This window comes from Aethina tumida, chromosome 4 (genome assembly GCF_024364675.1).
Source record: "Aethina tumida isolate Nest 87 chromosome 4, icAetTumi1.1, whole genome shotgun sequence".
Classification (NCBI taxonomy): Eukaryota; Metazoa; Arthropoda; class Insecta; order Coleoptera; family Nitidulidae; genus Aethina; species Aethina tumida.
Genome location: NC_065438.1, coordinates 1,783,115 through 1,798,773, shown reverse-complemented (window position 1 = coordinate 1,798,773; position 15,659 = coordinate 1,783,115). Strand labels below are relative to the sequence as shown.

Genomic DNA, 15,659 nt, shown 5'->3' with positions numbered 1-15,659 from the left:
TGAAAAACCGTTTTACCACTGCGATATTTGCCTTTTGACTCGATGTTATTTACCTTTGCCATATTTCTGTATTACAATATTTCATTCGTTCAGTTAAATGTATCTAAATTGTTCTTTTTTATTGGCAGAAATGTTCATTTTTACACACATATTATCAATGTTTTTTTACTGAAAACACCCTCGTTGAATTTACCAGAATGGGAAAATATGAGTTTTATCACTATAAAAGTGAACTTAAAATTTGAACAAAAGATTATTTTGTTTAAAAAATTAATGAAATTTACTTTGTAATTTCAATAAATTGGAAAACCTAATTTAAATTATATAGATAATTTTCAAGTAAAATGGTCAAAAATCATATTTAAACTGGTAACAAATGTATAAATGTTTAAAAATACTTACTAAAATTAGAGTTTTTACAAATATCATTGTTACAAGAATAGACAAATGTACTTATTAATTAACTGGATGTCGTATTTTTAAATTACTTTTCTGTAATGTTTAATAATTTACTGTATAATTTCAGATTACTAGTTTTCTATTTATATTTGCCTGACAAAAAATAGAAGAATAGTAATTTATTAATTACCATTTTTAGTATTTAATTTAATTAGTTATTTTTTTATTAATTTTATACTCACAAAAAACATACATTTTATAAAAGGAAATATATTAAAATCGAATTTCTTTATGATATTTTTGGATAATTTAATTCACACATAAAAAACAGTATTTTAAAATTAACTATTACTAAAATTTCATGTTCAATAGATATATTTATATTTTTATTATAAAGTTTTAATCAGAAAAAATGTGACCTGATATAATTTTAATATTCTAAAAATTTTTTGTTGACAAAAATAGAAGAAAAATTAATTATGTATTAAAATGGAATTTATTTATTATATATTTGGATAATCTAATTCACATATAAAAAATTAGGTATATTTGTATTTTTTATTATAAAGTTTTAGTCAGAAAAAATGTGACTTAACAAAATTTTAATATACTAAAAATTTTGTTTGACAAAAAATAAAAGAGAAATTATTTTATAAATGTTATACTCACAATATTTAAAAAAAATACATAAATTTTATGAAAGAAAATGTATTAAAAAGGGGTTAATTTATTATATATTTGGATAATCTAATTCACATATGAAAAATAGTATTTTAAAATTAATTATTACAAAAATTTAATGTTTAATTAGGTATATTTATATTTTTTGTTTTTGTCAGAAAAATATGACTTGACAAAATAATAAACTAAAAATTTTGTTTGACAAAAAATAGAAGAGCAATTGGGTAATTAATTAATTACCATCTAATTTAATCAGTTAATATTCACAAAATTTTAAATAAATTACATAAATTTTATTAAAGAAAATATATTAAAATCGAATTTCTTTTTAATATATTTGGATAATCTAATTCACACACAAAAAATGGTATTTTAAATTTAATTATTATAAAATTTTAGTGTTTAATTAGGTATATTTATATTTTTATTATAAAGTTTTAATTAGAAAAAAATGTGACTTGGTGTAATATGAATATAAAAATTTTATTTGACAAAAAATGGAATAAAAATTAATTTATTAATTACAATTTATAGTTTCTAATTTAATTAGTAAATAATCTAATTTATTAAAATATTATTTTAATATTAATTATTACAGACATATTTATATTTTTTTGTATTTTAAAGTTTTAATTGACATTTTGATGAATTCTTTTACTTTTGTACTTTTTTCACAATTTGAAAGTGTGACATTATAAAGGTAGATTATAGTTTGTTATAATCATCATTTATTAATAAAGCTTAACATGTTTACATCATAAAATTAGGGCTAATTAATTTATGCAAAATCAATAAACGATAATACGAATTTACAATTTGCGTAGGCACTGAATTATTACTTAGTATTTGATTCAAAAGCAAATATAAATCTTTAATTGATAAGAGAACTAAGATTCACATTTATGAACATCATTATGTTTATTTATAGTTTCGAAGGTATTCACGGTTTGATTTCTCTCTAATTATCGTTACTTATGTCAATGTTTGAAGCTGAATTCTACTTTTTAGCACACAAACTTTTATTTATTTTAATAATTAATTTGACACAGCTTTGTTCAGAAAATAATTAAGACAAGAAATGTATTTTTATCAATTTTATTAATTTTTTAATGTACTTTATAATATAGAGTCAAGTTTTACTTACAAATTTTTATCTTGTTATATATTATGTATATTTTTGTCAAATTTATATTACTTCTACAATTACAAATTTTATTATTATTAAAATAAAAATGCACATAAAATACGGGCATTAATCTAATTTTTTATCAGTGGGGTTTCTGAAATATGAGGCGATAAAATAAATTACCGTTATAAAACCTATAAATACATGAAGGAAAATATAATGATTAAGTGTAATTTATAGGCGATTATACGTAATTAAATACAATGTGATTAGTATTTTATTAACCATAAAGGACAATTTTAACGTATAATCTAAGTAAATAAGTTACACACCTACGATAATGTGATATTAAGTGACGTCTGAGAACAATTTAACTTTTAAAAATTTTTAATCAAGTTCAGGATACTTTACTGGGATATGTTGGATCATCCATCCAGCAGGAATAATTTAAATATATTGCACATAGGCATAAACACCGTTTTATTCAGCAATAAATCATGAACATGTACGGAAAGGGGCAAAAAAAATTTAAACAAAATTTATGATTTGAGTCACAAGTGATACTTGTACTCATTTTTCTGTGCCTCATCTTTTGGGGTTGGTCGAGAACGTTCGCACAGTTTGTCGATGCAAATATATAATATAAATTCTATTTGGATTTCGTGTTCCAAAATGGGCAAAGGTCACATCGACGAGATGACCGAATGTTATTTAGATTTCCTGGATTTCTATAATTGGTACATGGCTACTGCATTAACTGAATGGATACATTTGAAAAGACTAACCTGAGAATAAATTTTAAAATTTTGATTAACAACAACACCGTTCCTAAGGCCCAAAATAGACCCACTGCTAATCATTTATTTACTGTCACTAACGTTCATCTCAAGTCAAAATTACTGGCGTTTGAAATTAAACTAAGTAACTGACTTGAATACAAATCAACAAATACATAACCCACGTATTTAATTCATCCATGCTCGTACCAAATTTAGTTTAATACTTCTTAAGAAAACATTTAAAAAAAGAAACATATTTATTCTGTACCTTTGAGAAATCAAAACCACACGAAATAACTTTTAAGGAAAAAATGTGATTGACTTTTAGCTGTAATCATAATGTTTTCGGGCTGAAAGGGAACTTTTTAAAGTATCATTACTTTTATTTGGTAACTCGAGGAATTTATTATGCTTGTAATTTGGTTGATTTTACTTTTGGAAAAAAGTTAATAGGATAATAAAGGCAATGAACTCAATTTTACGTTTATACAACGTTGTACTGCATATAATAAACAAAATTCAACTTATTTATCTTCTAATAAATATTTAATTGATTTTATTTTAGTCAAACTTTGCCTGTTTTAAAATATTTTCAGTTTTCAGTGTCCTAACTGACATAATTACTTAACATTTTGATATTAATTCAAGTTCAACGAAACAATTTGAATTAAATCTTTATGTAAATGGTGGTTGTTTACCCGAATTAACAACATTAATGCAAATTTACCTGTAAATTTATTCTTAAGCTCCACAATATTTGCATTCTATTCACAGAATATTAATTTTACGTTTCCATTGACTAAATACTTGTTTGAGGATTAAACACAAGTTGCGGGACAGGAAAGAAAATAAATAAGGTCGAAAAGGTTTATTGTAATAAGTCTACAAGTCTCATTTACGACGGGGGTGGTTTTAGGAATTCGAAGAAGATTCCTCCGCCGATTTTGTTGACACTTCCACTTCTTTTATCGAACCTATTATCTCGTCTGCCAACAGGTACATCTCGTTCACAGTCTGAAACATTAAATACCCAATTAAATTTGTCACTCATTGTTTAAATAATCAATTAACCATAATTGTAAATGTTAAATATTTAATATTAATAACACGAGTCTAGATAATTGTTATCTGATGCCTTAGATTTCCTCATTATCACTTTTATTCCTTGTTAAGGGCTGTTTTTTAAGATTTAGGGGGTTACGATGCTGACCTCGGTAGAAAGCAGTTCAGATGGAAAGATACCTCACGTTCAGAAAGAAATAAACGGGGAATTGTTATTGTATTCGTATCCATTCATTCATGTCTCGTTAACATGATTAACAGCGATACTTTTTCCACTTTTGTATTTAATTAAATTTATATTTGATGAATTACAATACAGTTAATTATTATTCAAAATATTTAATAAAACATTTGATTAATTTGATACATTTTTTAATAATCCACGTTGATATTTAATTAAATTTATGTTTGGTGAAGTACAATACAATATATAATTATTAAAAATACCAATATAATAGGATAATTTGGAAATAAATATATGAAATGCCTACATTTGTTTTAACCAAAGAAAACAATTTTTATCAAGAGACTAAAATAAATATAAATCAATCTTATATTATTTATATTTATGTATAAAATATCTATGAATAAATGAATCTGAAAATGTGAAGTAGTAATTTTTAATGGCACTTAAAAGTTTTTGAAATATATTAAAAGCTTATTAAAAATATTTTTTATATTTCTTGTAATTCACACAATAATCAAGCTTTGAAATCTAAAAACTATTCTCAAATTTATTAAAAATCTTGAATTTCATTTAAAATTACCTCACACAATCTAAGCTGCTTCATTTCAGGTGAATCGTTCTTGAAGTTCTCAAATTCAGCAGAAATAATGACAGGAATTACATGCATGTCTTCGTTTGACTCTGTGGAGTCCCTCAGTTCTAGTTTTTCTTTATTTTCAGTCGCCAGTGCTGAAGCTGGTGTCATGGGTTGGTCTGACCTTGCTGTGCTTGGACTTTTTGAAGTTCTGATCTGAAAATTATCAATTTCTATTCTATTCTATTTTGAATTGAATAAGTCTTCAAGTTACTTTTCGTCTTTTTCTTTCCTTTACGGCTATATAACTTTCCAAAAACATTATGGGATGAGAGGACATCTCAGTGGGAGCTTTATTAATGGGTATTTTTCCATCCAATACCAAAGTTTTAACCCTTTCCAGTTCTTTACCCTGAAACATGTTTACTGTTTTTATTTGACAGAAAATAACAAACAAAGTGGTCATGTAAGAGATTGTATTACTCAGAAAAATTAATTGGAAACAAATGAACAAGAAATAACAAGGGGGAAGTAAATAATATATAATATTAATATCCCTCTATATTTATACTTTCGCAGATAAAAACAAAACTTTCAGGCGTAAATATAGTATTTCATGTTTTTGTCAGGAATAATTCCCACCCCAGCAGCATCAGGATGAAATGAAAGATGATTTTAATACGGACATGGATAAATCATTGACATTTTTCCATTCCATTCGTTGACTGCAAATTGAACCTCGTAATGAATGGATCCAATTACATTCATTAATATGCGGAAATTATCAATTTTAATTGCTTATATTGATATGGTCCAGCACCCACCTGACATGCATCAAAAGAATCTGATTAAAAATTTCACAAGTACTTTTTCCGGACGAGCTTTCAACAAGCTCGACTTAAATAATAATAACAACAACAACATGCATGTTGTAAAAAGTAATGGGACGAAAGCTGGAGTATAAAAATATAATTTTACATACAATTGATTTTAATTTTATTCCGCCTCCGGACATTTCCGTCATAAAGCCAAATAAAAACGTAAAAGTGTAATGAGCAGCCATGAATGAAAGTTTATCTTAAGTTGCGACATTCATTGTGATCTTCATAATTCGTTTCTTTGACCACGGCTCAACTTTAATTAAGTTTATTAACGGCAAGTCGTAAAGTTGTACTGTGGGTAAACATTTTTAGCAATTTAATACAGATTAAAGGGCAAAAAATATACGTAGCAGTTCATTACTCTGTACAGTGCAACACATTTTTATTAAATTTTACATTGCTTTACTGTTCCTAATTTGGAAAACAAACAGAATTTGCTTCCGTAACATCCCTTTAATGATACACTGGAGATAAAACAAGTATTCAATTTTTTTTAATATTTTAAATAAGTTATATTTTATTATTAAATTTAATGAGGGACAATTTAGGAGCCCCTCAAACACGTCCAATAATGATGAAAGTCTAAGTAAAGTTTCTCCCTCAAATTTAATTTTTAAAGATTGTTTTTTCCCCATATTTCCATAATCTTTGGTCCGATTGTGTTCAATTTGCTACATTATCCAAAAATTCCTGCCTAAAATTCAATATAATAAACTTTGAACATATTGTACAGTGGCGTAGATTTTGGGGGGTTTTCCTCTTCTTTTTGCCCTTTTTTCTACGTCTTTTTTTAAACTTTTTCATAGTTTCTGCACAAATTGGAATAAAAAAGGTCTCTTGATAAATTTTGATTATCGCAGCCATTTTTGAGATATTTCGGTTTAAAAAGTTTATTTTAATTTACTTTAATTAAAAAAAAGACATTAAAACTGAAATATCTTTAAAACGGCTGTGATAATCAATGTTAATCAAGAATATTTTTTTTTTATAAATAGTGTAAGGAATATGAAAAGCTTAATAATTATAAAAAATATTCAGTGGTGTAGAAAATAGGGCGAGAAAAAGGGGTGAACCCCCCCCCCCAGAATCTACGCCACTGTAACAATATGGGAAAAGTTCATTACGTTAAATTGTAGGAATGTATTTTAGGATTATACATACCAAATTTAAAGTCGATTGGACCAAAGGTTACAAAAGTATGAGAAAAAAACAACTGTTAACTGCTCCCAAATTTTGTCCACCCATTTTTGTAACACCTTGTATAAAATGTTAGTTATTGAATATTATAAAATTGAAAATTTCATTAAATTGTACGTGTGCAGAATATAAAACTAAAGAACTTTGAAATGAATAAATACATTTTAACAGCCTGAAGGTTTAAATTTATATTAATTTTATCACTAGTATAACTTACAACAAGTAAAAACTGATACGTATGAAGGAAAATGATGTTAAAAATGTTGGATAAATGAAAATGTAATTTATCTCGTTTGTTTGTTGCAAAAACTTGTCAGAGAAACATCGAATAAACATGATTTACTTTCCTAGCTATTTTCAGCCCTCCAAAGAGGCTTAATACGATTTTCTTCACCTTGAGCTACATATGCCAGTCACTGGAAAAACGTAAAATCATTGAACATCTCAAAATCAGATTCCCCCCCTAATTAGCTGCATTAATTGATCCCGCCTTGGACGCATTCGAAATCAATCACTTAATGAATAAATGGAAGGATAATTAAATTGCTCCAAGTGTTTCTTTAAAGGATCCCAGTTGAACGGCTGCAGTAACGACCTGTCGTTCTGACCTACATAAATTAATCCTGCACGATTGTAAATCATCGGAAAAAATATATTACCTCTCGCATTTTGATGCGACAGTTCATTTTATGGGTGTAATCCTGCATGATCCGCTCCTGCAGCATCTGCATGTGCTCCCTGTCCACCAGGTCGACGTAATTCGAGTCCATCAGTCGCAGTATTTGCGACGTCCTTTCGAAATTCGAAAATCTGAATGTATAAATAGTAATAATCAGATTAAAATTTAAATTCCTTTTGTTGCTGGAATGTGGGGGAGGAATTTGGCACGGGTGTTTTGTTAAAGGTCAGGTTAATTTATTAGATTGTACGATGCATTCAAGTCATATTCTTAAATTTGATTTAATTAGGTTGACCCAATTTTATCTTCGGACGGATTATTAGAGTAATTATCACTTTTTAAGTGCAGTTAAGTGTTAATAAAGTGAAGCAATTAAACGTCTTTTGTTTTGTTTATGGAAACATTTTTAGATTCATAAATTGAAGTAATTATTTATTGCTTTTTTACTTCTATATATTGACTATTGACATAATAAATGCATAAATATGTGCAGTATATCATAGTTTTCCATTTTTATTTATTTAATATAAATATACCAACTGTATTGGACGTAAGTTTAAATAGAATTCTTTGTATACATGCAAAATTCTGTCACGCACATCGCTCCACTTTATTGTTTATGATTTTCCTCCCTACATAATTTTATAAAAACACACATTTCCTTCTAGATTTACTTATTCCCCTTTGTGGGTTGAAATATGTTATAAATAATAGAGAAAGGCAGAACAACTGAATAACAAAAAACAATTCATTAGAGCACTATAATTGCTAAAATACTTGTCATAAAATTGTTTAGTGCTTAACGTGTTTCATGGCAACTGATGCTTTGGAACCCACTAATTTTCCATCAAACACGCGAATTTGTCACGAGAAACGTTGCCGAATAAAAACTACGCCGAAAACACACAATATCATTTATTTGCACCAGCGAGGCCTTTAATTGAAGTTTGTTATATAGTATTGTAATTAAAAATAATACCTAAAATGTAAATGAACTTGTCCGTAGCAGAGTGTCGGGGAATTAACTATTTCGACGCTTTCGTTTTACACGAAAAAATCTAATTATATTTTTAATTAAGGCGATAAGTGGCTGCGTCAGCAAATAAAAACAATTTTTAATGGTACCTAGAAAAGTGTTTTCGGTCGGGGAATCGTGTTGAACCTGACATTATTATGTGATCCTTAAATTTAAATTCAATTGAAGGATTTAGAGGATCTAAAGGGTCTAAAGAATCTAAGGAATCTAAGGAATTTAAAGAATCCTATGAATTTGACAAATCTCAAGAAACTGAGGAATATAAAAAATTTGAAAAATCTAAAGAATCTAAAAAATCTACAAAAATTTAAAGACTTTAAATTATTGGAAAGGGGATTTTTTTATAAATATGAGTATTATTTGTATAAAAATAACTTTTGAAAAGAAAAATATTTTAAAAGCTGTTCCAATATTTAAAGACAAGACCAAATATAATTTGATGACTTATTCATAATAAATATCTATTGTGCCTATAAATTACTTATTTAAAAGGCAAATAACTTTAGTTAGTTATTAGACAGGTGATTTTTTATAAATACGTACATTATTTGTATTAAAATGACTTTTGAAAAGCAATAAAATATTTTAAAAGTTTCTCCAATATTTAGGGACAAAACGAAATATAATTTGAAGACTTATTCAAAATAAATATCTATTGTGCCTATAAAATATATATTTAAAAGGCAAATAACTTTAGTTAGTTATTAGAAAGGTGATTTTTTACAAATACGTCCATTATTTGTATTAAAATGATTTTGAAACATAATAAAATATTTTAAAAGTTGTTCCAATATTTAGAAACAAGATGAAATATAATTTGAAGACTTATTTATAATAAGTATCTGTTGTATCTATAAAACACTTATTTAAAAGGCAAATAACTTTGGTTAGTTATTAGAAAGGTGATTTTTTACAAATACGTGCATTATTTGTATTAACATGACTTTTGAAAAGCAATAAAATATTTTAAAAGTTGTTCCAATATTTAGAAACAAGACGAAATATAATTTAAAGACTTATTCATAATAAATATGTATTGTGCCTATAAAATACTTATTTAAAAGGCAAATAACTTTGGTTAGTTATTAGAAAGGTGATTTTTTACAAATACGTGTGTTATTTGTATTAAAATGGCTTTTGAAAAGCAATAAAATATTTTAAAAGTTGTTCCAATATTTAGAAACAAGACGAAATATAATTTGAAGACTTATTCATAATAAACATCTATTGAGCCTATAAAATACTTATTTAAAAGGCAAATAACTTTGGTTAGTTATTAGAAAGGTGATTTTTTACAATACGTGCATTATTTGTATTAAAATAACTTTTGAAAAGCAATGAAATATTTTAAAAGTTGTACCAATATTTAGAAACAAGACGAAATATAATTTGAAGACTTATTCATAATAAATATGTATTGTGCCTATAAAATACTTCTTTAAAAGGCAAATAATTATGAATTATGTTTAAAAAAACTTTTGAAAAGCAATAAAATGTTTTAAAAATTGTTTTAATATTTAGAAACAAAATGGAATATAATTTGAAGAATAAATAACAATATATTGTGTTTTATAAATTTATTTTTGAAATATTAAACTTTCTTATTTAAATCACGTGTTTAATCTTACATAAAAAAATCATTCAAAGCATGTAAAAACTTGTCCAACAAAAGACCTTCTGATGTCTAATTAAAAATTGCCATTCGCTTAATTAAAAAGCCGTGTGTGCACATGAAAGCGCGGTGCCAATCGTTTTGCCAAAGCGTTTAATACCTTCCCGAGTATATTATAAAAAGGGATCAATTTTATAACTGGGGACCTTGTTCGGAATATGTGAGCTTAGCACGGATTTATTCACTACTGCGGCCCGCGAGCGTTTCGCCGACAGAAAATGTGTCACTGCTGTTATCTTTGTTTCCACGTTGAATTAGGACCGCTTCCAGTAAAAATAAATCGATGTAAATAATATATCGGACGACGTTTTGTTTCCGCCTTGCCATTGTTTAATGTATTTAATTACTATTTTTAGGTGGCTTAATTAATTGGTTTGTGTATTGTTTCCCATTTTAAGGTACGGGTTTCATTAATCATTAAATAATCTGTTAATTTTTTAAAATATACACGTTATTTTTTACTAGTATTGATTACTCATTGATTTTTCCAGGAAATAAATTGTGAGACATAATATTAATATTAGAACACAAAGCAGTGAGGCACGTGTGTCACTATTATTTATTAAATTGCATTCCCACATCGTTTTTACGAATAAAATCACACCAGAATTGATTCCTATTTTAAAAACATGTATAAATAAATTGTGTGATACAATGTTTACTTTAAAAATGATTAATCTAACTAAATATAATAATATTAACAACAATAAACTCAATAGAAAATTGACAATGGTCTGTAAGAGAATAAAAGGGGAGATATAAAACAAAATCGTTTAGGGTAAACCTCTTAACGTATTATTTCTTATATGATTGTGGGATCATGTCTAATAGAATTTCCGGCAAATTTATGAGAGCATTCAGCAACATAAATTTAATAATCTTGTTGAGATGACTTCAACTTTTTTTTAATATAATTTTTTCATATAAAATTACAGGTTAGACATAAAAATCCCTAAAAATATAACATAAGATAAAATATAAATGTTTACCATACATATTTTTTTAAATTTTATTCATATATTTATTTATAAAATACTTTTCTTTATAATTAAGTGTATTATTTGGCTTTTGAAAAGTAATAAAATATTTTAAAAGTGGCTCCAATATTTAGGAACAAGACGAAATATAATTTGAAGACTTATTCATTATAAATATGTATTGTGCCTATAAAATACTTATTTAAAAGGCAAATAACTTTGCTTAGTTATTAGAAAGGTGATTTTTTAGAAATACATGCATTGTTTGTATTAAAATGACTTTTGACAAGTAACAAAATATTTTAAAAATTGCTTCAATATTTGAAAACAAGACAAAATATAATTTGGAGACTTACTCATAATAAACATCTATTGTACCTATAAAATATTTTGGTTAGTTATCAGAAAAGTGATTTTTTAGAAATATATTCATATTAAAATGATTTTTAAAAAGTAATAAAATTGTTCCAATATATAGAAATATAATTTGATGACTTATTCATAATTAATAACTTTTGTGCCTTTAAAATTAATTAATTAAATGGCAATCAGTCAATTATTAAATATTGAAATTATTTCACCATGTATTAACATTAATATTTCAGAGCATTTTACAATAGTAGTACATTTGAACTTTTTTAAATTAAATAGTCTGACCCTTGTAAGCATGCCAACATTGTGTGGGGGTGACAATCGATACCTATTGAACGGGATTTGTTGACTTTAATACGCAAACACGCCGCTTGATTGCAGATTAAATTCTTTAATATTTGGCTCGTGTTTCTGATCTCCCAACCCCATTCGCCGTAAATCGATCGACTATTTATTAGTTGTATTGGAAAATTAGATGCACTCGAAGTTCCTAATGCAGTAATTGTGTCGTGTTTAATCGACTTGTCTGTTCCACGCGATAATTATAATAATAACGAAATTTAACGCTTTATTAGACAGATATAATTTCCTTTGAACCATGTACACTATTAGCAACTCGAATTATTCATACTCATATTCATCAGATGCGCCTTTCGTTTAACCAGTTTTCGGTGGAAATTTGTCAACGATGGTAATTTATAAACGAGCGTAAACCCTTCTTTGTGTGTAAACAGGGTGTTTACGTTATTCTAGCAGAAAATCGTAACGAGATTCTCGTAGGGCTCGAGATACGCCCTTGAGTTATACTAATGTGTCGGATTTTAATATTGAATTAGCTCCTTCGAACCGCCCTTTTTCAGATATAATTAAGGAAAGAAATAATTAACAAACAGCCCGATTAATAAATTAGAACATTAATATGTCAAACATGTGATGTAAGTTTTCAAAGGACGGAATTAAACTGTATTGTAACGTTTAATTACTTTTCAGAGTGGTTGTTAATGAATAAATAATTAAGAGGCACATAGAAATATGCATCAGGGACGTTGTCTTAATTTTACTCGTCTGTGGGTAAGTTTTAGAACAATGGAGACATTTAAGTCAATAATTTTCAGGTAAAGGGACCTCTTTAATGATGAAAATATTTGAAACAGAATAGCTTTAATCCCTGAATAACAAATCTTTAGTTTAAATGTTTGCGTATGGTCGAGTCTATGCCACGGAATTAGGCCACAATTATAAAATAAAAGGAATATTATATAAAATAGAAAAAATGTTGTTTTTGAAAAAGTAATTGGCGCCCAACTTTTGCGTTGGGCGCCACTTTAGCCATACATTGGCGCCCAACTTTTATGTGTCGGGCGCCAATTACTTTTTCTGAAACAACATTTTTTCTATCCTATACTATATTTTTAAAAGTACATACGTCTTGATTAAAATGAGATAAGAGGTTTACTACTGATAAACTACTTTATATTAGAAGAATTAAATTAAATGAAGGTAACTAATTACATAAATAGGTTCTGACTTTAAGATGTAGCTAACTAAAAGCTAACTGAATGTCGTGACCAACCCAGATAAACAATTATTTAATTACACAACTATTTACAGACTTAACTATAAAATTATCATATTAATTATAATTTAAATGTATCCAGAATATTTGTTCTTGTAATTGGTATCATTAACAGTTGACAGTTTATAAGATAACTGAACTTAATTGTGTTTGTTCTTGAAAATAACTTCAGCAAATATTGGAGTAAATATTTTTAAAAATGGACTAGAAGTATAAACCGCAACCTTTTATTTCTCGTTATAAAATTTTCATTTCGCTCCTTAATGAGATTTTTACTAATTTTAAGTTTCCATTTTGAGCCTTGTTTCATAATAACTGAACAAATCGTAAGGGTAACATCTGTTTGCAGATAATATAACCCTTTGAATTTGCCTTGTTGCTTTACCAAATCTGATAATCAACATAACAATAAATATAATTGGTTATTATTATTATTTTAATTGTATTCCATTAATAATTAATAGAGAAAACAGAGTGGTTAAGTATATATATTATAAAATAGGTCGGTGTTGTTATAATAAATTTTTAGGCCTTGATTATTGGCACTGACGGAGTCGCTTTCGGCGTCGCACATTCGTGACTGTTGGTACCGACGCGTCGTGACGCCGTGCTTGCACGACAAAACAGCTCATTTTGAGTCGGTGTATTAAACAAACATCAAAAATGCCATTAAACTTTCTTGGAAATGCTCACCTTTGATTGATTATCCCGGCACATCCGCCGAAACACCCACAAACACGCCATTTTTTTTTAACAATGTGTGGGACAGTAAAATTATCCTGCAGTAATAGTACATAAATATTCACATTATTGAGTTGAGAGCACCGATTGTGAATTTATTAATAAAATAAATTGTTCTGGCTGAAATGTTTTTCAACGCTTTGTTTTATATAAGACGTTACATTTGTGTCTCATACTTTTCAGCATAAGTTTAATATGCAGCAGTACATTTCCATGTTTTGTGTCCACTCCTTTCTAATTTAATTTAAACAGTCCTGAAACTTTAGCCAGATAATGAAATTAAGTTAAACTGATTTGCTGAGGACACACAAAAACAAATTAACCTCGATAATCCCCTAAAAAAATATTAAAAATAAAATTTCTACCCACATCCTCCTTTATTCCAAGAATAATATGATCAAATGAGTTTCCGTTGCCGGTGCATAACGGCCATCAAATCCAATTAAGTTGAGTACGTAAAGTGTTTTAATTGAATTTATATTCGGTGGTTAATGGTCGTGAAACAAATCAAAGTGTATACGAAGATAATTTCATAAAACCAACCGACTTAATGGCACATCTGCCGACATTAATGTATAGATGCTTTTTAGTGGGACGTTTTCTTGGAATTCTAGGTCGTATCGGGAGTTGGCGTAGCCCTTTATGTTTTGCTGACATTAATACAAAAGTTGTGGTTGGAAATTTATGATTTACACGAATTATATTTGCGTCTAAGTCTGGGAACGTTGAGATGATCTCTTCTGTGGAAGACTGAATTAAAATCAATGGGTTGATTAATTTCTGGGGGTTAATCTAGTGGAAGTCTTTTCATTATCATAATTTACTCCCACGAGGTGTGATATATCTAAAATATCTTAGGAAAATATTGTCTAATGCATCTTGTTGTGTGTGTGTTTTGATACACTGCCATTTATCACTTAACTGGCATTAAATTAATAGACTGAAAAAAGATTTGATAAAGTTATCTTAGATAGGAGAGACTGTGTAATAAATATTTATTAAAAGGACTAAGAAAATAAAAATCTAAGGAGTCTGAAGAATTTAACAAATCTGAATTGAAAATTTTGAAAATTCTGTAAATTTTATAAATTCTGTAAATTCTGAAAATTCTGAAAATTCTGAAAATTCTGAAAATTCTGAAAATTCTGAATATTCTGAAAAATCTAATAAATTTGAAAAATCTGAAAAATCTGAAAATTCTGAATATGCTGAAAATTCTGAAAAATCTAAAATATCTGAAAAATCTGTAAAATCTAAAGAATTTGAAGAATTTAAAGAATCTGAAAGACAAAATATCTAAAACATGTCCAAAGGCATCAAAGATATATAAAATTAAATAATTTAATTATAACATCTTTACACTTACACACAAGTAATTTTGGGCAGATTGATTCTGTCCCAAAACTCCTTAATATCTTCACTGGTAATTTCGACAGTAACCATCGAACTGCAAAAGGAAGGAATTCTTCCTGAAGGTGTTATTTTGTGCTGATCCTCGCTGACGTAATTCTCCTTCTTTATAATATTATCCACCCATTCTTCCATATTTATTTCAGCCCTCCTCCACTCCTTTCCAATCATGACGTTCATTGTGTTCCAAAATTCAGCCATTTTACGCACAAACTATTACACAATCGGCACACAAGCACTGTCCAACGTGCAATAATTAAAACTGTGATTGCTTCCGTGATTTATAACCAGGTTGTTACCTCGAAGTTGT

At 27.3% G+C, this 15,659-nt stretch overlaps 1 protein-coding gene across 1 annotated transcript; it reads right to left on the bottom strand.

The window, feature by feature from the left end:
- Window positions 1-3,844: 3,844 nt before the first annotated feature.
- On the bottom strand, window positions 3,845-15,550 carry LOC109596371 (uncharacterized). The gene is made up of 5 exons (XM_020011904.2): window positions 15,306-15,550; window positions 7,546-7,696; window positions 5,083-5,220; window positions 4,815-5,024; window positions 3,845-3,999 (listed from the first exon to the last, which is right to left on the bottom strand). The coding sequence occupies exons 1-5, from the start codon at window positions 15,548-15,550 to the stop codon at window positions 3,898-3,900; spliced, it is 846 nt and encodes a 281-aa protein (XP_019867463.2). The 3' UTR covers window positions 3,845-3,897.
- Between the last annotated feature and the right edge of the window lie 109 nt (window positions 15,551-15,659).